Source organism: Lithobates pipiens, unplaced genomic scaffold (genome assembly GCF_037356315.1).
Source record: "Lithobates pipiens isolate NorthernLeopardFrog02 unplaced genomic scaffold, aLitPip1_a1.2 Scaffold_22, whole genome shotgun sequence".
Lineage (NCBI taxonomy): Eukaryota > Metazoa > Chordata > Amphibia > Anura > Ranidae > Lithobates > Lithobates pipiens.
The window spans coordinates 13350369-13373772 of NW_027507784.1; the positions used below are offsets into that span (position 1 = coordinate 13350369).

Below are 23404 nucleotides of genomic sequence, written 5' to 3' on the forward strand. Positions count from 1 at the left end.
GCTGTATAATTAGACAGGCTGTAGCTATAAATAGGTGATTGTACGATCACTGGGATGTCAAAATACCAGTTCTGTATAGGGGCGTAATGACAGGGTGACATAAGAAAAGTCCCCTCCCCCCCCAACCCCCGTCCTGGGTGTGGGTCGCTTTAAAAACCAAGAGAACCACTTTGGTCTCCATGAACAAGTGGGCTTTTCCATTCTACTTGATTATCACTATGTGTTTTGTCTCTGGAATGTTTATTGTATTTATGTTATATGTTTTCAGCATATTGGTACGATGACAATGCCGTAAAATTCCTTAAGTGGATACTTGGGATAAGCAAGTTTTTTTCTTGAAAAAATGAAGATGTTTAGGCAACGTTTTGAAAAATTCATTGGAGTCAATGGGGAAGGATAATTTGAAGGACAAGTTGAACTTGCTATACTGTATGAATGGCTGTCCCTTGAAGAATGATGGGGCAGGATAAAGAGGACTTGGCTGAAGGTTATCTTTGTGACCGCAGCGTGGCGCTAGGCAGGGCCACACAGGGTGTAAGCGTGTAAGGGGAAACTCCGCCTCTTGGCATGTATTATGGGTTGAATTGGTTTATCTTCTTCTGAGTCGGAAGAGAGGTCGATTAGAAGAGATGGCCTACAAGACACGCTGTAGGTTATAATTAGTGGAGTGCGTTTTTTTTCGGGCTCAGCCAGTATAGCCCCCCCCCCCCGCCCCCTTCAGGTCAACCTATCAAAGGGAACCTACAACTGAGGAGTATGGAAGTTCTGGTTGGCATCTCAGTGTTGCATTTGAATGCAGCGTTATACTTTAACCAGGTAGAGGGAGAAGGTGCACTCATGTATGGCAAAGAACAGAGCACCGTGTTCCAGTTAAGACCGGTTGTGTGGACATTCCTCTATTTCTGGAGTTGGGCCCTTGGGTTGAAGCATGTGAGTAACGAAGATGGTGGAGCTCCAACATAATTCAGATGTTTGGTACTCCGTTACAATCCTGTTGCAGGCGGATGGTGGGAGGGACCTTCAGCCAGCATAACCATCGCTGGTGGTAAATCAGGAGTTTAGGGCGGCACAGTGGTGTAGTGGTTAGCACTCTCACCTAGCAGTAAGAAGGGTCGCTGGTACGAATCCCAACCACGACACTACCTGCCTGGAGTTTGCATGTTCTTCGTGTGCCTGCTTGGGTTTCCTCCGGGTACTCCGGTTTCCTCCCACAATCCAGACATGCAGGTAGGTTAATTGGCTTTTGTCAAAAAAAATGTCCATAGTATATCAATGGGGACCCTGGATTGTGGGCTCCTTGACCAATGTGAGTGTGCAATGTACAGGGATAGGGACAATTGTAGACACTCTGGTTGAACTTGATGGACTGGTGTCTTTATTCAACCTAACTATGAAACTAGGGCCCTGCTAACACAGGGAACATAGCTTGATCGGAGAGGAAAGCATGTTACGGAGTGGGCTGTAACCCATTTTTAGCTGGGTACAAATTGATGAACTCCGATGCCGTGTCGTGTACACATGAGCGGCTTTTCCATCGGAATAAACTCTGAAGGTTTCTCCGGAATTTACGACGGAATTCCGCTCAAGCTGTCTTGCACATACAAGGTCACACCAAAGTCTGACTGTCAAGAACGCAGTGCTGTCAGGGCCGTTTTTTAAGGCAGGGCAAAAGGGGAAGCTGCCTTGGGCCCTGTTATTGTTGTGGGGCCCAAAGCAGCTGTCTCATACTTGCCAACTATCCCAGTTTACATTCCCTTGTCCCTTGAAGTTTTAGTCCTGTGCTGTGTCCTGATATCTCAGTGTGAAGTGCTGCTACTAATTCTGCCCCAGCTCTGCCCTATTGTTGTGTACAGATGACTCACCTGCAGACCCTGTGTTTACATGTAAATTACCAGCATTTATATGTAAATAGGGGTGGCCGGCGGCATGGATATGTATATCATGCCCCCCTGAGGTCATATCCACAGTAATCTCTAGCAACCAAACAACAAGCAGAAATCATGTGCTGTAACCTCTAGCAACTAATCAGTGAGCGGTAATGTGTGCTGTAACCTCTAGCAACCAGTCAGTGAGCGGTAATGATACACTGTAACCTCTGGCAACCAATCGCAATACCTGCCTGATCTTATTCAGTAAACTGATTTTGAGCCTAGCTGCTATTTATTGTATGTCTCAGAGCAGACGGAGAGCAAAACGGCATGGGGGGGGGGGGGGCCCAAGAAAAGTTTTGCCCAGGGCCCAATCAATATTAAAGACGGCCCTGGGTGCTGTACAGCACGTACGACGGGACTAGAAAAAGAAAGTTCAATAGCCAGTAGCCAATAGCTTCTCTTTCTAGGTCCGTCTGAACTTTAGACGTAAAAAGGCCTATGGGGTATACACACAGAGTTCTATACATAAGTATAAAAAGTATACAATGCACCATTGGTGAACTGCGTCCTCATCAATAATCAGACAGACCGATAGAAAGGAGGTAAATAGTAAAGCGATTGTACAGACCGATATATGGAAAATTGGAGATTTATTAATTGCTTATCTACTGATATAAACCCTAGGAGGAAATCCATCACAATTTTCTCTGTTGTCTGTAGATCTATCGTGGGCACATAGCATGGCGGCCGCCATCCACCGGCATGGTCACTCCAGTGATAAAAGATGCTGCATCTGATGCCAGGAAAGCGATTGTCCGTGCCACTTCCTCCACTTTGCCAGGACGCCCCAGGGCATGCGTTTCCTTTGTGCGCTTCAGGAACTGGAAGCAGAGAGAGAGAGATTGGAACTGAGAGATCGATGTCAGGATGAGAGCAGAAAAGGAGGTAAGAAGTCAAGGCCAAGGCAAAAGGAGAGAAGGAGCCGAGAGATCAATGGAGAGAAAAACCAGAGACAAATGCCAAGACACACAAAGAGAAAGAGCTGAGAGGAGAGCACCAAGACACGAGGAGAGAAGGAGCTGAGAGGAGAAGAGTGCCAAGACACGAGGAGAGAAGGAGCTGAGAAAGAAGAGCGCCAAGACACGAGGAGAGAAAGAGCTGAGAGGGGAGCACCAAGACACGAGGAGAGATGGAGCCGAGAGGAGAAGAGCGCCAAGACACGGAGGAGAGAAGGAGCTGAGAGGGGAGCGCCAAGACACGAGGAGAGAAGGAGCTGAGAAAGAAGAGCGCCAAGACACGAGGAGAGAAAGAGCTGAGAGGGGAGCACCAAGACACGAGGAGAGAAGGAGCCGAGAGGAGAAGAGCGCCAAGACACGGAGGAGAGAAGGAGCTGAGAGGGGAGCGCCAAGACACGAGGAGAGAAGGAGCTGAGAAAGAAGAGCGCCAAGACACGAGGAGAGAAGGAGCTGAGAGGGGAGCACCAAGACACGAGGAGAGAAGGAGCTGAGGGAGAAGAGTGCCAAGACACAAGGAGAGAAGGAGCCGAGAGATCAATGGAGAGAAAAACAGACAAATGCCAAGTCACACAGAGAGAAAGAGCTGAGAGAAGAGCACCAAGACACGAGGAGAGAAGGAGCTGAGAGGGGAGCGCCAAGACACGAGGAGAGAAGGAGCTGAGAGGGGAGCACCAAGACACGAGGAGAGAAGGAGCTGAGAGGGGAGCGCCAAGACACGAGGAGAGAGAGAAGAGAAAGAGCTGAGAGAGAAGAGCGCCAAGACACGAGGAGAGAAGGAGCTGAGAGAGAAGAGCGCCAAGACACGAGGAGAGAAGGAGCTGAGAAAGAAGAGCGCCAAGACACGAGGAGAGAAAGAGCTGAGAGGGGAGCACCAAGACACGAGGAGAGAAGGAGCCGAGAGGAGAAGAGCGCCAAGACACGGAGGAGAGAAGGAGCTGAGAGGGAAGCACCAAGACACGAGGAGAGAAGGAGCTGAGAGGAGAGCACCAAGACACGAGGAGAGAAGGAGCTGAGAGGAGAGCACCAAGATACGAGGAGAGAAGGAGCTGAGAGGGGAGCACCAAGACACGAGGAGAGAAGGAGCTGAGAGGAGAGCACCAAGACACGAGGAGAGAAGGAGCTGAGAGGAGAGCACCAAGACACGAGGAGAGAAGGAGCTGAGAGGGGAGCACCAAGACACGAGGAGAGAAGGAGCTGAGAGGAGAGCACCAAGACACGAGGAGAGAAGGAGCTGAGAGGAGAGCACCAAGACACGAGGAGAGAAGGAGCTGAGAGGGGAGCACCAAGACACGAGGAGAGAAGGAGCTGAGAGAGAAGAGCGCCAAGACACGAGGAGAGAAGGAGCTGAGAGGAGAGCACCAAGACACGTGGAGAGAAGGAGCTGAGAGGGGAGCACCAAGACACGAGGAGAGAAGGAGCTGAGAGGAGAGCACCAAGACACGAGGAGAGAAGGAGCTGAGAGGAGAGCACCAAGACACGAGGAGAGAAGGAGCTGAGAGGGGAGCACCAAGACACGAGGAGAGAAGGAGCTGAGAGAGAAGAGCGCCAAGACACGAGGAGAGAAGGAGCTGAGAGGGGAGCACCAAGAAACGAGGAGAGAAGGAGCTGAGAGGGGAGCACCAAGACACGAGGAGAGAAGGAGCTGAGAGGGGAGCACCAAGACACGAGGAGAGAAGGAGCTGAGGGAGAAGAGTGCCAAGACACGAGGAGAGAAGGAGCCGAGAGATCAATGGAGAGAAAAACAGACAAATGCCAAGTCACACAGAGAGAAAGAGCTGAGAGAAGAGCACCAAGACACGAGGAGAGAAGGAGCTGAGAGGGGAGCGCCAAGACACGAGGAGAGAGAGAAGAGAAGGAGCTGAGAGAGAAGAGCGACAAGACACGAGGAGAGAAGGAGCTGAGAGAGAAGAGCGCCAAGACACGAGGAGAGAAGGAGCTGAGAGAGAAGAGCGCCAAGACATGAGGAGAGAAGGAGCTGAGAGAGAAGAGCGCCAAGACACGAGGAGAGAAGGAGCTGAGAGAGAAGAGCGCCAAGACACGAGGAGAGAAGGAGCTGAGAGAGAAGAGAGCCAAGACAGTAGGAGAAAAGGAGCTGAGAGAGAAGAGCGCCAAGACACGAGGAGAAAAGGAGCTGAGAGAGAAGAGCACCAAGACACGAGGAGAGAAGGAGCTGAGGGAGAAGAGCACCAAGACACGAGGAGAGAAGGAGCTGAGGGAGAAGAGTGCCAAGACACGAGGAGAGAAGGAGCCGAGAGATCAATGGAGACAAAAACAGAGACAAATGCCAAGACACACAGAGAAAAAGAGCTGAGAGAAGAGCACCAAGACACGAGGAGAGAGAGAAGAGAAGGAGCTGAGAGAGAAGAGCGCCAAGACACGAGGAGAGAAGGAGCTGAGAGAGAAGAGCACCAAGACACGAGAAGAGAAAGAGCTGAGAGAGAAGAGCGCCAAGACACGAGGAGAGAAGGAGCTGAGAGAGAAGAGCGCCAAGACACGAGGAGAGAAGGAGCTGAGAGAGAAGAGCGCCAAGACAGTAGGAGAAAAGGAGCTGAGAGAGAAGAGCGCCAAGACACGAGGAGAAAAGGAGCTGAGAGAGAAGAGCGCCAAGACACGAGGAGAAAAGGAGCTGAGAGAGAAGAGCGCCAAGACACGAGGAGAGAAGGAGCTGAGAGAGAAGAGCGTCAAGACACGAGGAGAGAGAGAAGAGAAGGAGCTGAGAGAGAAGAGCGCCAAGACACGAGGAGAGAAGGAGCTGAGAGAGGAGAGCACCAAGACACGAGGAGAGTAGGAGCTGAGGGAGAAGAGCGCCAAGACACGAGGAGAGAAGGCGATGAGAGGGGAGCGCCAAGACACGAGGAGAGAAGGAGCTGAGAAAGAAGAGCGCCAAGACACGAGGAGAGAAGGAGCTGAGAGAGAAGAGCGCCAAGACAGTAGGAGAAAAGGAGCTGAGAGAGAAGAGCGCCAAGACACGAGGAGAAAAGGAGCTGAGAGAGAAGAGCACCAAGACATGAGGAGAGAAGGAGCTGAGGGAGAAGAGTGCCAAGACACGAGGAGAGAAAGAGCCGAGAGATCAATGGAGACAAAAACAGAGACAAATGCCAAGACACACAGAGAAAAAGAGCTGAGAGAAGAGCACCAAGACACGAGGAGAGAGAGAAGAGAAGGAGCTGAGAGAGAAGAGCGCCAAGACACGAGGAGAGAAGGAGCTGAGAGAGAAGAGCGCCAAGACACGAGGAGAGAAGGAGCTGAGAGAGAAGAGCGCCAAGACACGAGGAGAGAAGGAGCTGAGAGAGAAGAGCGCCAAGACACGAGGAGAGAGGGAGCCGAGAGATCAATGGAGAGAAAAACAGACAAATGCCAAGACACACAGAGAGAAAGAGCTGAGAGAAGAGCACCAAGACACGAGGAGAGAAGGAGCTGAGGGAGAAGAGTGCCAAGACACGAGGAGAGAAGGAGCCGAGAGATCAATGGAGACAAAAACAGAGACAAATGCCAAGACACACAGAGAAAAAGAGCTGAGAGAAGAGCACCAAGACACGAGAAGAGAGAGAAGAGAAGGAGCTGAGAGAGAAGAGCGCCAAGACACGAGGAGAGAAGGAGCTGAGAGAGAAGAGCGCCAAGACACGAGGAGAGAAGGAGCTGAGAGAGAAGAGCGCCAAGACACGAGGAGAGAGAGAAGAGAAGGAGCTGAGAGAGAAGAGCGCCAAGACACGAAGAGAGAAGGAGCTGAGAGAGAAGAGCGCCAAGACACGAGGAGAGAAGGAGCTGAGAGAGAAGAGCGCCAAGACACGAGGAGAAAAGGAGCTGAGAGAGAAGAGCGCCAAGACACGAGGAGAGAAGGAGCTGAGAGGAGAGCACCAAGACACGAGGAGAGAAGGAGCTGAGGGAGAAGAGCGCCAAGACACGAGGAGAGAAGGCGATGAGAGGGGAGCGCCAAGACATGAGGAGAGAAGGAGCTGAGAAAGAAGAGCGCCAAGACACGAGGAGAGAAGGAGCTGAGAGAGAAGAGCGCCAAGACAGTAGGAGAAAAGGAGCTGAGAGAGAAGAGCGCCAAGATATGAGGAGAAAATGAGCTGAGAGAGAAGAGCACCAAGACATGAGGAGAGAAGGAGCTGAGGGAGAAGAGTGCCAAGACACGAGGAGAGAAGGAGCCGAGAGATCAATGGAGACAAAAACAGAGACAAATGCCAAGACACACAGAGAAAAAGAGCTGAGAGAAGAGCACCAAGACACGAGGAGAGAGAGAAGAGAAGGAGCTGAGAGAGAAGAGCGCCAAGACACGAGGAGAGAAGGAGCTGAGAGAGAAGAGCGCCAAGACACGAGGAGAGAAGGAGCTGAGAGAGAAGAGCGCCAAGACACGAGGAGAGAAGGAGCTGAGAGAGAAGAGCGCCAAGACACGAGGAGAGAAGGAGCTGAGAGAGAAGAGCGCCAAGACACGAGGAGAGAAGGAGCTGAGAGAGAAGAGCGCCAAGACAGTAGGAGAAAAGAAGCTGAGAGAGAAGAGCGCCAAGACACGAGGAGAAAAGGAGCTGAGACAGAAGAGCGCCAAGACACGAGGAGAGAAGGAGCTGAGAGGAGAGCACCAAGACACGAGGAGAGAAGGAGCTGAGGGAGAAGAGCGCCAAGACACGAGGAGAGAAGGCGATGAGAGGGGAGCGCCAAGACACAAGGAGAGAAGGAGCTGAGAAAGAAGAGCGCCAAGACACGAGGAGAGAAGGAGCTGAGAAAGAAGAGCGCCAAGACACGAGGAGAGAAGGCGATGAGAGGGGACCGCCAAGACACGAGGAGAGAAGGAGCTGAGAGAGGAGCGCCAAGACACGAGGAGAGAAGAAGCTGAGAGGGGAGCACCAAGACACGAGGAGAGAAGGAGCTGAGAGGGGAGCACCAAGACACGAGGAGAGAAGGAGCTGAGGGAGAAGAGTGCCAAGACACGAGGAGAGAAGGAGCTGAGGGAGAAGAGTGCCAAGACACGGGGAGAGAAGGAGCCGTGAGGTCAGAGCCAAGACACGAGGAGAGAAGGAGCTGAGAGAGAAGAGTGCCAAGACACGAGGAGAGAAGGAGCTGAGGGAGAAGAGTGCCAAGACTTGGGGAGAGAAGGAGCTGAGAGAGAAGAGCGCCAAGACACGAGGAGAGAAGAAGCTGAGAGAGAAGAGCGCCAAGACACGAGGAGAGAAGGAGCTGAGAGAGAAGAGTGCCAAGACAGGAGGAGAGAAGGCGATGAGAGGGGAGCGCCAAGACACGAGGAGAGAAGGAGCTGAGAGAGAAGAGCGCCAAGACACGAGGAGAGAAGGCGATGAGAGAGAAGTGCGCCAAGACACGAGGAGAGAAGGAGCCGAGAGATCAATGGAGAGAAAAACAGAGACAAATGCCAAGACACACAGAGAGAAAGAGCTGAGAGAAGAGCACCAAGACACGAGGAGAGAAGGAGCTGAGAGGGGAGCGCCAAGACACGAGGAGAGAAGGAGCTGAGAGAGAAGAAAAGGAGCAGAGAGAGAAGAGCGCCAAGACACGAGGAGAGAAGGCTCTGAGAGAGAAGAGCGTCAAGACACGAGGAGAGAAGGAGCTGAGAGAGAAGAGCGTCAAGACACGAGGAGAGAAGGAGCTGAGAGAGAAGAGAGCCAAGACACAAGGAGAGAAGGAGCTGAGGGAGAAGAGTGCCAATACACGAGGAGAGAAGGAGCTGTGGGAGAAGAGTGCCAAAACAGGAGGAGAGAAGGAGCGGAGAAAGAAGAGCGCCAAGACACGAGGAGAGAAGGAGCCGAGAGATCAATGGAGAGAAAAACAGAGACAAATGCCAAGACACACAGTGAGAAAGAGCTGAGAGAAAAGCACCAAGACATGAGGAGAGAAGGAGCTGAGAGGGGAGCGCCAAGACACGAGGAGAGAAGGAGCTGAGAGAGAAGAGCGCCAAGACACGAGGAGAGAAGGAGCTGAGAGAGAAGAGCGTCAAGACACGAGGAGAGAAGGAGCTGAGAGAGAAGAGTGCCAAGACACGAGGAGAGAAGGAGCTGAGAGAGAAGAGCGTCAAGACACGAGGAGAGAAGGAGCTGAGAGAGAAGAGCGCCAAGACACCAGGAGAGAAGGAGCTGAGAAAGAAGAGCGCCAAGACACGAGGAGAGAAGGAGCTGAGAGGGGAGCACCAAGACACGAGGAGAGAAGGAGCTGAGAGGGGAGCACCAAGACACGAGGAGAGAAGGAGCTGAGAGAAAAGAGCGCCAAGATATGAGGAGAGAAGGAGCTGAGAGAGAAGAGCGCCAAGACACGCGGAGAGAAGGAGCTGAGAATGAAGAGCGCCAAGACACGAGGAGAGAAGGAGCTGAGGGAGAAGAATGCCAAGACACGAGGAGAGAAGGAGCTGAGGGAGAAGAGTGCCAAGACACGGCGAGAGAAGGAGCCGTGAGGTCAGAGCCAAGACACGAGGAGAGAAGGAGCTGAGGGAGAAGAGTGCCAAGACACGGGGAGAGAAGGAGCCGTGAGGTCAGAGCCAAGACACGAGGAGAAAAGGAGCTGAGAGGGGAGCGCCAAGACACGAGGAGAGAAGGAGCTGAGGGAGAAGAGTGCCAAGACACGGGGAGAGAAGGAGCCGTGAGGTCAGAGCCAAGACACGAGGAGAGAAGGAGCTGAGGGAGAAGAGTGCCAAGACACGGGGAGAGAAGGAGCCGTGAGGTCAGAGCCAAGACACGAGGAGAAAAGGAGCTGAGAGGGGAGCGCCAAGACACGAGGAGAGAAGGAGCTGAGGGCGAAGAGTGCCAAGACAGGAGGAGAGAAGGAGCAGAGAAAGAAGAGCGCCAAGACACGAGGAGAGAAGGAGCCGAGAGATCAATGGAGAGAAAAACAGAGACAAATGCCAAGACACACAGAGAGAAAGAGCTGAGAGAAGAGCACCAAGACACGAGGAGAGAAGGAGCTGAGAGGGGAGCGCCAAGACACGAGGAGAGAAGGAGCTGAGAGAGAAGAAAAGGAGCAGAGAGAGAAGAGCGCCAAGACACGAGGAGAGAAGGCTCTGAGAGAGAAGAGCGTCAAGACACGAGGAGAGAAGGAGCTGAGAGAGAAGAGCGTCAAGACACGAGGAGAGAAGGAGCTGAGAGAGAAGAGAGCCAAGACACAAGGAGAGAAGGAGCTGAGGGAGAAGAGTGCCAATACACGAGGAGAGAAGGAGCTGTGGGAGAAGAGTGCCAAAACAGGAGGAGAGAAGGAGCGGAGAAAGAAGAGCGCCAAGACACGAGGAGAGAAGGAGCCGAGAGATCAATGGAGAGAAAAACAGAGACAAATGCCAAGACACACAGTGAGAAAGAGCTGAGAGAAAAGCACCAAGACATGAGGAGAGAAGGAGCTGAGAGGGGAGCGCCAAGACACGAGGAGAGAAGGAGCTGAGAGAGAAGAGCGCCAAGACACGAGGAGAGAAGGAGCTGAGAGAGAAGAGCGTCAAGACACGAGGAGAGAAGGAGCTGAGAGAGAAGAGTGCCAAGACACGAGGAGAGAAGGAGCTGAGAGAGAAGAGCGTCAAGACACGAGGAGAGAAGGAGCTGAGAGAGAAGAGCGCCAAGACACCAGGAGAGAAGGAGCTGAGAAAGAAGAGCGCCAAGACACGAGGAGAGAAGGAGCTGAGAGGGGAGCACCAAGACACGAGGAGAGAAGGAGCTGAGAGGGGAGCACCAAGACACGAGGAGAGAAGGAGCTGAGAGAAAAGAGCGCCAAGATATGAGGAGAGAAGGAGCTGAGAGAGAAGAGCGCCAAGACACGCGGAGAGAAGGAGCTGAGAATGAAGAGCGCCAAGACACGAGGAGAGAAGGAGCTGAGGGAGAAGAATGCCAAGACACGAGGAGAGAAGGAGCTGAGGGAGAAGAGTGCCAAGACACGGCGAGAGAAGGAGCCGTGAGGTCAGAGCCAAGACACGAGGAGAGAAGGAGCTGAGGGAGAAGAGTGCCAAGACACGGGGAGAGAAGGAGCCGTGAGGTCAGAGCCAAGACACGAGGAGAAAAGGAGCTGAGAGGGGAGCGCCAAGACACGAGGAGAGAAGGAGCTGAGGGAGAAGAGTGCCAAGACACGGGGAGAGAAGGAGCCGTGAGGTCAGAGCCAAGACACGAGGAGAGAAGGAGCTGAGGGAGAAGAGTGCCAAGACACGGGGAGAGAAGGAGCCGTGAGGTCAGAGCCAAGACACGAGGAGAAAAGGAGCTGAGAGGGGAGCGCCAAGACACGAGGAGAGAAGGAGCTGAGGGCGAAGAGTGCCAAGACAGGAGGAGAGAAGGAGCAGAGAAAGAAGAGCGCCAAGACACGAGGAGAGAAGGAGCCGAGAGATCAATGGAGAGAAAAACAGAGACAAATGCCAAGACACACAGTGAGAAAGAGCTGAGAGAAGAGCACCAAGACACGAGGAGAGAAGGAGCTGAGAGGGGAGCGCCAAGACATGAGGAGAGAAGGAGCTGAGAGAGAAGAGCGTCAAGACACGAGGAGAGAAGGAGCTGAGAGAGAAGAGCGTCAAGACACGAGGAGAGAAGGAGCTGAGAGAGAAGAGCGCCAAGACATGAGGAGAGAAGGAGCTGAGAGAGAAGAGCGCCAAGACACGAGGAGAGAAGGAGCTGAGAATGAAGAGCGCCAAGACACAAGGAGAGAAGGAGCTGTGAGATCAATGCCAAGACTCAAGAAGAGAGAGCTGAAAGAAGGATAAGGAAACAGGAGAGAAGAAACAAAAAAATCTTCCAATAGTGGCAGCAGCTCCAAAGCAAACAAAAAAGAGTTTTAAAGCTGAACTCTAGGCAAACAGCTAAATAAATGAGGTGAATACATTTGTGGGAGCCGTTTTATCTGCCAGAAGAGTTCTACTTCCGTCCGTCCAGTCCTGTGAATTACACAGCTACATTTACAGATCTTTTCCCTCCCCCACCTTTGCCAGCAGAAGGCAGAGAGGCAGAAGACTGATGAGCTCCTCTCGCTGCTCTCATCTTGTCCTTTGTTAGCCCATGAGCACTGCAACACAACTGACTGGCTCCCTATGCTGCGAGATGCGGATACCAGGTCAAATAATTGCAGCGTTACATAAATTTGTGTCCCTTATATCTGTCTGGAGTTCAGTTTAGTTTTTTTTAAAACACAAAGGAATGAGGATTATATTCATATAAATCATTATGTGACTGAGTTGATATAATATGATGCAACATATACCATATAAAACTAGAAATGAGTTGACCTATTTATGATTTTGCATTTTTTTCTGTTTGTTATTTATGTTAGAAGGCGTGTACTTCAAAACTGGACAGCCTCCCCTGAAGAAGCCCGACTTATGGGGTGAAACGTGTTGGGATATCCATCATACAGTGCTGTCCTGGTAATACTGTACATGACGATTGCTTTGTGTTTAAAAAAAAAAAATAATAATAATTTTATTTTGCCTTTCAAAATAAAAAATAAACAATCTTTTTAATAAATATATTTGATATTATTTTTGCACCTAAAAAAATTCTAACACCTTCTTTTGTCCATATACGTCATATAGGGATGCGGTGCTAACAACAAAGTTCATGTGTCCATGATCAAAAAAAATCATCTTAGCCAGTGGCGGCTGGTGCGCAATATTTTTTTTTTTGGGGGGGGGCACCAAACCAACAACAGCCCCCTCATCCCGCAGGAGACGGACGAGAAGGTGACGATCCCCCCTGCAGGAGGAGGACAGGATAGCGATGATCACCCCGCACAGGAGATGGATGGGATAACGGCGGTCAGGGGCCTCCTTACCTTAGGAGGCAGATGACAAGGATCTTGCTCCGGGGTCGTTGCTTCTCCTAAGACTCCCTGGCTAATCGGGTCTTGGGGACCCGCTTCCTGATTGGCTGGGAGGAGAATCAGGGAGACACTAGTGAATATTAAATATGCTATGGTCACACAACTGGGTGGCCAACGGGGCTAAACGATCATTGGTATTTGATGCTGGGGCCATGTTCAGTATCATGGTGAATAAAGGCTTCTCAGCACTTATGTGAACGATCCCCCAATACTCTCTGTAGGACGCACTGGGTCTCTCTCTGCATCCAATAGCATCGAGGCGTGGAGGTGTGGTACGGCCACCATAGCTTGCTCAACATAATCCGTGGAAAAAAAAAAATGGAAGGTTTCTTAATTAACATAGAGAGTGAAAGCCCCTACAGGTACGTACCTCCTGGTACTGCTCTTCGCTCATTCCACCCCGCTTGTGAACTTCGGTTACAATCACCCCGGGACTGGAAGACAAGAAGAGACATTGTCAGACGAAACATGTAAGGGAAGAATGATGCAAAACACTTTCATGATCACGGCCTTCTGATTATATGGTGCCCCAAATTTTAGCCAACAAAACAAATCTTGCAAAAACGTATTTAATTTATTTTAAAATACATAATGGTATACATATATCAAAAAAATATACATTTTCCAAGGAATGTATCCTCTTTTGTACAAATTTACTTATCTAAGATGATGCTGTGGATCAGGCTCCTTAATAGCCATATTTAAAGCGGATGTCCACCCTAAAGTGGAGCTTCCGCTCATTGGAACCCTCCCCCTCTCCGGCGCCACAATTGGCACCTTTCAGGGGGGAGGGGGGTGTAGGTACCTGTACAGTACAGGTATCTGCACCCACTTCTGGCATAGATTCTGTAGAATCTACGCCCCTTTTCGCAGAATCTACGCCCCTTTCCGAAGGTCCCCCGCTGTCTGCTGGGAAACACACGGATCCCAGAGGCAGCGGGGACCGTCCTTATTGCACAGCGCGACTCGCGCATGCGCAGTAGGGAACCGGGAAATGAAGCCGCAAGGCTCCACTTCCTGATTCCCATACCCAAGATGGCGGCGGTAGCACCCGAGAGACGATCGAGAGATCGGCTTCGGGTGCCGACATCGCGGGCGCGCTGGGCGGGTAAGTGTCATTATTTTAAAAGTCAGCAGCTGCAGTATTTGTAGCTGCTGGCTTTAAAAAAAAAAAAAATGGCGGAACTCCCGCTTTAAGATATTTATACTTTTTTTTACAAAATTTAACATTTATGCAAAATACCTTATGAAAAAAAATAAAAAATAAAAAACATTCCATATTGCTTAGAAAAATGTGAGTTTTTTCCTCCTTTTTATGTTTGTTTTATGGTATGCCCCGTACACACGATCGGATTTTTCCGAGAACAAATGTTGGATGTGAGCTTGTTGGCGGAAAGTCCGACCGTGTGTACGCTACTCCATCCAACATTTGCTGTCGGGCTTTCCACCACCAAATGTTGGCTAGCAGGTTCTCATATTTTCCGCCAGCAAATGTTTGTTGTCGGACTTTCCGATCGTGTGTACACAAGTCTGTCGGACAAAAGTCCACGCATGCTCGGAATCAAGTACGAGCCGGAAGCGCTCGGTCATGTAAAACTAGTGTTCGTGATGGAGATATCACGTATGTCTTGTACGTCGCCATGTTCGTAATTGTTGGCCAACATTTGTGTGACCGTGTGTATGCAAGACAAGTTGGAGCCAACAACCTTCGAAACAAAAATCCACGCTGGTTTTGTTGTTGGAAAGTCCGATCGTGTGTATGGGGCATTAGGGTGAAAAAAACTAAAATACACAAAAACCTAAGCACATTCTTGCGTACTTTAACATTTTTTATCTTTTTTTAAATGGAGGTAATGCCCTTTTAGCTCTTTAAGCCCCTGTACACACGGTCGGAGATTTCAACAACCAAATCCGTCGGATTTTGTCAGTCGGATTTTGTCAGTCTGATTTTGTCAGTCTGATTTTGTCCGAAACTGTTGCATACACACGGTCGGACTAAGTTGTCGAAAAATCCGATCTTTCAGAACGTGATGACGTAATTTCGTTACGATGGGACTACGTTCAGGCTAGTAGCCAATAGCTTTGGTGTAGGAATTTGATCTGAGCATGCGTGGCACTTTGTCCGATCAAAATTCTCTACACATGATCGGAGTATGTCCGATCGAACCAGTTGGTCGGGAAATATTTCCAACAAGTTGGAAATTTGGGTCCGACGGATATTCCGACGGAATCAGTCCGATGCAGACCACACACAGTCGGATTATCCGACAACACGGTCCGATAGAACACATTCCGTCGGATTCTCCGACCGTGTGAACAAGGGCTAAAGAGAGTCAATGGTTATTTGCAATAGATACAGTGACCCCCTCGTTTGTCATTGTTCTGTCCAGTAGAGACAATACTACATGACAAACGTTTTTCGCTACATCTATGGACCTTGCTTTGTGCACTGGTTGCGCAGTCATGTTGGAACAGGAAGGGGCCGTCCCCAAAAAACTGTTCCCACAAAGTTGGGAGCATGAAATCGTCCAAAATGTCTTGGTATGCCGACACCTTAATGCCACGTACACACGACCGGAATTCACAAGCTTGAGTGGAATTCTGTCGGAAAAAGCATCCAAGGCTTTTCCGACGGAATTCCACTCAAACTTGTGTTGCCTACACACAGTCACACCGAATTCCGACCGTCGGGGACACAGTGACGTACAACACTACGACGAGCCGAGAAAATGAAGTTCAGTGCTTCCGAGCATGTGTCGAATTGTTTCCGAGCACGTGTAAGAAATTTGCACGTCAGAATTGCAACAGACGATCGCATTTTCGGATAGGAACTTTTTCCGACCGAAAGATTGAGAATATGCGCTCAAACTTTTGCTGGCTGGGATTCGATGGAGCGTACACACGGTCGATGAAAAAAATCTCATCTGCCTTTTTGCCGAAATTCTGATCACTGGAACTAAGGGGCCAAGCCCAACCTCTGAAACCCCCCCCCCCCCCCACACCATAATCACCCCCTCCACCAAATGATTTGGACCATTCCACAAATCAAGGTCCATAAAAATGTGAATGAGTGAGTGAGTTTCGGGTGAAGGAACAGAGTCCTGACCACAACCTGATAGAACACCTTTTGGATAACTTAGAGCGGAGACTGCGAGCCAGGCCAACTCTTCCAACATCAGTGCCTGACCTCACAAATGCTCTTGTGGAAGAATGGTCAAACATTCCCATAGAAACCCTCCTAAACCTTGTGGACGGCCTTCCCAGAAGAGTTGAAGTTGTTAAAGCTGCAAAGGGTGGACCGACGCAATATTGAACTCTATGGACTAAGGCCGCGTACACACGGGCGGACTGTCCGCCCAACTAGGTTCGTCAAACAGTTTGACAAACAGTCCGTTCAAAATTTGCATGAGCGGACTTGACCACACACAACGAACGAACAGTCCGCTGAAAACTTGCGCGATGACGTGAACGGCACGTACGACGGGACGAGAAATTCGGCGTCCGATACACTGCAATGCAACCTTCGCCGTGTAAATTCTTTCTGAGCATGCGCTAGACTTAGTTTGCCGAACAAGCCTACACACGAGCGGACTGTCCGCTCAAACCAAGTTTCAGCGGACAGTCTTATGGAAATTCCGAAAAACTTTGTTCGTCAGACTGTCCGCTGAAACTGTCCGCTGAAGCCCACACACGAGCGGACTGTCCGCTGAAACACTGTTCAGCGGACAAAGTTGGACGAACAGTCCGCCCGTGTGTACGCGGCCTAAGACTGGGATGCCATTAAAGTTCATGTGCGTGTAAAGGCAGGCATCCCAATACTTTTGACAATATAGTGTATGTCGATAGAACATCTTGGGACATAAAATAATTCTACTCACCAAACGGCATTGACTCTGACCTGCTTACTGGCCAATTCTAGAATAAAAGGAAAACACCATAAATGTGATACTAATGGAAGACTTCTATTATTTGTACCTGCATCATAACTTTCTTAAGCTTTTTTTATTTTTATTTTTTTTATTTTTTTATATAATTATAAGCAAGTGATAAACTCAGATATACATATATAGTGAGTGAGTGGGATGGATGGATGGACAGTGAGTGAGTGGGATGGATGGACAGTGAGTGAGTGGGATGGATGAACAATGAGTGAGTGAGTGGGATGGATGGATGGATGGACAGTGAGTGAGTGGGATGGATGGACAGTGAGTGGGATGGATGGATGGACAGTGAGTTGGATGGATGGACAGTGAGTGAGCGGGATGTATGGATGGACAGTGAGTGAGTGGGATGGATGGACAGTGAGTGAGTGGGATGGATGGACAGTGAGTGAGCGGGATGTATGGATGGACAGTGAGTGAGTGGGATGTATGAACAGTGAGTGAGTGGGATGGATGGACAGTGAGTGAGTGGGATGGATGGATGGACAGTGAGTGGGAGGGATGGATGGGCAGTGAGTGGGAGGGATGGATGGACAGTGAGTGGGATGGATGGATGGACAGTGAGTGGGAGGGATGGATGGACAGAGAGTGGGAGGGATGGATGGACAGTGAGTGGGAGGGATGGATGGATGGACAGTGAGTGGGAGGGATGGATGGACAGTGAGTGGGATGGATGGATGGACAGTGAGTGGGATGGATGGACAGTGAGTGAGCGGGATGGATGGATGGACGGTGAGTGGGATGGATGGACAGTGAGTGAGCGGGATGTATGGATGGACAGTGAGTGAGTGGGATGGATGGACAGTGAGTGAGTGGGATGGATGGACAGTGAGTGAGTGGGATGGATGGATGGACAGTGAGTGGGAGGGATGGATGGACAGTGAGTGGGAGGGATGGATGGACAGTGAGTGGGAGGGATGGATGGACAGTGAGTGGGATGGATGGATGGACAGTGAGTGGGAGGGATGGATGGACAGTGAGTGGGAGGGATGGATGGACAGTGAGTGGGAGGGATGGATGGACAGTGAGTGGGAGGGATGGATGGATGGACAGTGAGTGGGATGGATGGATGGACAGTGAGTGGGATGGATGGATGGACACACACAGATCAGTGATGAGGACATGTCTGTTAATGAGGCTCTGTCCTGAGCAGGAATCCATGGCTAGTGATTGGCGGCTGTGACTCCTCCTCTGCCCCGTACGCTGGCTGTGGTCTCATCTCGGTGTGTAGTCAGTCACACAAGGCTGTAGTGATGGGAAGTCCGGATCTTTAAAGTGAATCGGTTCATTTCGAACTGCTCACTGAAATGAAGCGATTCAATGAATGGATTCTTCGGGTCATTTGCTGAGTCTACTGACAAGCAAGTGAAGCGAAGCTCTGATTCAACAATATTAAATGATTAGAATCAGAAGAGTGATTCACACAGGAGGTTGGCGGGTCCTCTTGGGGACGTTTACTTTGATGTAGTTCATCGGCGCAGAGCACAAGTCTATTGTTGTCAGATGAGCTCGGTGTCATGAATTTTGCTGATACACAAACAGCTGGGTCAGGCTGGGTTCACACTTGTGCGATGCGGGAACCCTGCGATTCCAATACGAGTTCCTGCATCGCACCCGACTCGCACAACAGTTCACAACGACACATGCCAACTGCTGGGGAGTGTCATACAATGTTAATGACACCCCCATTTCAGCTCGCATGTCGCACTGCGAAGTGTCAGTTTGGACATGAATCGGATCACATGGGTGCCATGCGATCCGATTCTGGTGTGGACCAAAAAAAGGGTCCTGTGCGAGTTTAATCCGAATGCGATACGATTTCAGCCATTCTATCTGTATGGCTGAAATCGCATTGCACGGACATCGCCTGTGTTTTGCACTGCAGTGCAAATCGCATGCGATTTTGCACTATGTAGCAGTGTGAACTGGCCCTGAGCCGAGGTTTCCGCAAATTTGATGGATATCAATGTTACCTGTGAAGTTGCCCCAGAATGCAGTTCACATGCACGCAAACCCCACTTTTCATTTAGGCTCTGTTTCCACTTGTGCAACTTGTCCTGCGACTTGGGACTGCAAAGTTGCATGACAAGAAGTACCCGATTTCCAATGAGTACCATTCATATCTGTGCGACTTCAAAGTAGTCCCTGTACTACTTTGGTCCCGTTTTAATGTGACTTGAGGTCCATAAACCTCCAGAATACACAGGCATGGCTTCAAGTCGCGGCAGAATCGTGCAACTTTCAGGCTTTTCAGGCTAACGCAGCCTGAAAGTTGCACAATCCTGCCGCAATTTTGATGCGACTTTAAAGCAACGCCTGTGTATTCCGGAGGTCTATGGATCTCAAGTTGCATCAAAGTGGGACCAAAGTAGCGCAGGGACTACTTTGAAGTTGCACAGAATAATACTCATTGGAAATCATAGAGTACAAAGTCGCAGGACAATTTGCACAAGTGGAAATGGAGCCTAAATGAAAAGTGGGTTTTTGTGCATGTGAACTGCATTCTGATGGGCCAACTTCACAGTTAACATTGCTAGCCATCAGATTTGCCCGTAGCCTTTACAGCGCATGCGCAGGAATGAGGATCAGATTTTACTACCACTACCATGGGCGAAGTACCCCTGGTAGTAAAATTCAATCGTTAAGGCTATTTTCACACTTGTGCGACTTGAAAGTCAAGTGCTTTTGCCATGATTTTTGCCACGACTTGAAGCAATGTCTGTGTAATCTGGAGGTCTCTGCCACAAGTCGCATCAAAGTCGGACAAAAGTAGTACAAAAACTACTTTGAAGTCGCACAGATATGAACTGAACTCGTTGGAAATCACGGGGTGTGACTGGTCATGTGACTTTGCAGTCTTAAGTCGCAGGACAAGTCGCACGATTGTGAAAGGGCCTCAGGCTGTCCGTACCACCTGATCACTGCTGCTACCTCTTTGGTTTAGTGTATTGTTTTACTGGTGGTGACTCGCGGTTCTTTCAGTGTACTGGGTTCTAAAAACTGATATGATTCTTTAACTCGGTAACTTGTATGATTCTTTAACTCGGTAACTTGTATGATTCTTTAACTCGGTAACTTGTATGATTCTTTAACTCGGTAACTTGTATGATTCTTTAACTCGGTAACTTGTATGATTCTTTAACTTGGTAACTTGTATGATTCTTTAACTTGGTAACTTGTATGATTCTTTAACTCGGTGTACTGTGTACGCCTGGCTCTTGTTTTAAGTTTGTATCCAGTTCCTGAGTGTCACTGTGCTTTGAGTCAGCTGATTGGTTGCAGGGAGGGGACGGAGCTCTCTCACTCTAGGATCCTATTACCAGGCCTGCTATGTACCGAGTGCAGAGTGAACTGTTTCAAACGAATCAGTTCACTCAGATGAATCGATTCATCCAGTTCACTGAAAAGAATCGATTCAAAAGAACGATTCGTTCATGAACTGGACATCACTACAAGGCTGGTCTCCTTATATATACAGGATGGGCTGTGTGTTTAACAAGAGCCTAGCCTTCACTGACACTGCCAAACCGAGACACAGCAACACCAGTGGAGATAATAGAAGCATTGATGATCAGCACTTGTTAAAACACACAGCCCATGTGAAACCTCCCCATCCATCCATCCTGTAGAAATAAGGAGACCAGCCTTGTGTTGATGGTCAGTGATTCTAATATCTCCACTGGTGTTGCTGTGTCTCGTTTGGCTGTGTCAGTGGAATCATTCAGCATCTACCTTGTTATTGTCTGGAGTTTCATAGCGGCAAGTGCAGGAGTTCACTCCTCCGCTCGGGTGCACTGGTCTGACACAGGGAAAACCGGAAGTGACATACTAACTAGTCTGTCACTCAAAGCACACAGCTATAGTAATCCTATTGGCGCCAGGTGGATGCAGATCGGCACTTTTCATTGCACCACAAGGCGGGTTAAAACCCCGCAAATGAAGCGCCGCGTCTGCAATCTTGTGATTGCATTGAGATGGCGCTTCACATAGTCCACTGTGTCCGGCGCTCTAACACAGTGCACTCAAAGCGGGAGTTCCGCCGTTTTTTTTTTTTTTAAAGCCAGCAGCTACAAATACTGCAGCTGCTGACTTTTAAAATAATGACACTTACCCGCCCAGCGCGAAGGTCCACTTTAGAGTGGAGCTCCGCTTTAAGCACTTTTTTTTATTTATTTATTTTTTTTTTTAAACGGCCATTGGAACAAAAAATAAAAAAAAATTCCAATTTTTTTTTTCAATTTTTTTTGTGGCTGGCTGCCTGGAGGGGGGCGGCACCTGGGCGCCCCTATGGACGGGCCGCCACTGCTGACATGTCCTTCTGAGGTTTCGCATGCGCAGTAGAGGCAGCCTGGTCTTTCTGCATAGCAAACATGCATTATAAATGCTCCGGCCTGGGTCGGTGTTTGGAGGCATAGGCAACCCTCCCCTCGGAGAGGGGATGTGGGGTGTCCCAGTGAGGTGTAATATGGGGGGTGCACAGAGAGGTGTAATGGAGTAGGGAAACCAGCGGTCGTGGCTGCGCCCTAGGCAGAAGTACTCCTCAAACGACTGCCTACTTCACCTAGTGGCGGCGTGGGTTCTGCCCAAGACAGTGGTTGGTCATTAGGATGGGATGGTCTACATCTAGGCCAATGTCGATGGGTAAGAGTGATTCAGAAAATCAGAATGCACACCGTAAAATCCCCTGCTAAGTAATTTCATTAAAAACTTTTGCATGCAATAGTTGCTAAGCCTTCTCTAGCCTACAAAGGTTGATAACAGACAGTCTTAATTTAAGTTGGACATAGTTCCATAGCAAAAGCAAATGAATAATGAATATCTACCAGTGGTGGCTGGTTCTCAAAATGTTTCAGGGTGGCGCAAACAAACTGAAAAATTTGTAAAAAAAAAACATCAATTGCAGCCACATTGTACCATCAATTGCTGCTACTGTGCGATCAAACACAGCCACTGTGCCCATCAATTCCCGCCACTGTGCCATCAAATGCAGCCACTGTGCCATCAATTGCCACCACTGTGCCATAAAATGCAGCCACTATACCCTCAAACGCAGTCACTGTGCTCATCAGTTGCTGCCACTGTACCATAAAACGCATCCACTGTGTCCATCAAATGCAGCCACTGTGCCATATCAAATGCTCCCACTGTGCCATATTAAATGCTGCCACAGTGCCCATCTTATGCAGCCACTTTGCCCATCTTATGCAGCCTCACTGTGCCCCATCAAAATGCAGCCTCACTGTGCCCCATCAAAATGCAGCCTCACTGTGCCCCATCAAAATGCAGCCTCACTGTGCCCCATCAAAATGCAGCCTCACTTTGCCCCATCAAAATGCAGCCTCACTTTGCCCCATCAAAATGCAGCCTCACTGTGCCCCATCAAAATGCAGCCTCATTGTGCCCCATCAAATGCAGCCTCACTGTGCCCAATCAAATGCAGCCTCGCTGTGCCCCATCAAATGCAGCCTCGCTGTGCCCCATCAAATGCAGCCTCGCTGTGCCCCATCAAATGTAGCCTCGCTGTGCCCCATCAAATGCAGCCTCGCTGTGCCCCATCAAATGCAGCCTCGCTGTGCCCCATCAAATGCAGCCTCGCTGTGCCCCATCAAATGCAGCCTCGCTGTGCCCCATCAAATGCAGCCTCAGATTGAGACACTTTGCCAATTGCCAGTATGTAGATCTGATCCCCCTGCAGAGCTGCCGGAGGGAGAAAGCTGGCAGTACTGCAAGGAGATGCACACGTGTCATAAGGCAGTTCAGTTACTGGGCTGTGGTGTCCTCTCCTCCTGCCATGTCTCCTTCAGTGGGCAGCAGGCAGAAGTGGCGGTGGAGGAGTCTGTTCCTCATGCTTCCTTTGCTCTGTGTCTCTCCGCTTGGCCCATGCGTTGCACGGAGCTGTGACATCACTTCCCCTGTGCCAGTGATAAACTGGAAGTGATGTCGTAACTCAGATGGAAAGCACCGCCCATGTCCTAGGGCAGTGCCAATGTCAATCAAAGCACCCAGCCATAATGATACACACTACAGGTGCCAGGCGGAATTTGTCCGGTGCGATGGAATGCGCCGCAAGGCAGGACAAAAGCATGCAAATTAAGTGCCTCAACTGCAATCTCGTGATTTTTTTTTTTGATTTTTTACACTTTTATTGTTTCACTTTAATCATTATTAAAATCACTGCTCCTGAAAAAACTGCAGTTTTTAAAACTTTTTTTTGCATTGATCCATGTCCCCTGGGGCAGGACCCGGGTCCCCAAACACTTTTTAGGACAGTAACTTGCATATTACCCTTTAAAATTAGCACTTTAGATTTCTCCCATAGACTTGTATAGGGTGTTCCCGGCTCTTCGAATTTGCCGCGAACAGCCCAAATTGTTCACTGTTCGCTGAACAGGCGAACAGGCAATGTTCGAGTCGAAGCTCATCCCTACTTGAGGGTATTTTTACACACAATCTGTGCACTACTAATCACAAGCACATCTCATGTTTAGGATTATTTCTCCTTGACTGAGAAGGAATTGTTCAACATTTAAATGGAGATTGTATCCTACTTACCGAGAGCGGCACATCTGGTCATATGATCCACCGCTGACTTTGACATGCAGTAAGCCAGGACGCCCGGGAACTGGAAAACACGGGGAGATTTGAAAAGGCCAACATGTAGCTTATTATTCTCCTTTGAAAATGTACATTTTTTTTTTACTTCGTCTCTCATAGGTACACCAAGTGTAATAGTAATGAGGATTCCACATATATAATCAGATGCCAGTTTGGATGATTGCTTTGATATCTCTGTATC

The 23404-nt window shown here is 49.6% G+C and overlaps 1 protein-coding gene across 1 annotated transcript in view; it reads right to left on the reverse strand.

Annotated features, from left to right (window-relative positions):
* Nucleotides 1-2504: 2504 nt before the first annotated feature.
* LOC144000399 (3-oxoacyl-[acyl-carrier-protein] reductase FabG-like) overlaps nucleotides 2505-23404 on the reverse strand; it is a 123964-nt gene continuing 103064 nt past the window's right edge. The window contains exons 5-8 of the mRNA XM_077494212.1: nucleotides 23161-23230; nucleotides 16546-16582; nucleotides 13038-13101; nucleotides 2505-2752 (exon numbers count right to left, since the gene is read on the reverse strand). Coding sequence (XP_077350338.1) covers nucleotides 2594-2752; nucleotides 13038-13101; nucleotides 16546-16582; nucleotides 23161-23230 — 330 coding nt within the window. The 3' untranslated portion in view covers nucleotides 2505-2593. The remainder of the gene's footprint in view (nucleotides 2753-13037; nucleotides 13102-16545; nucleotides 16583-23160; nucleotides 23231-23404) is intronic.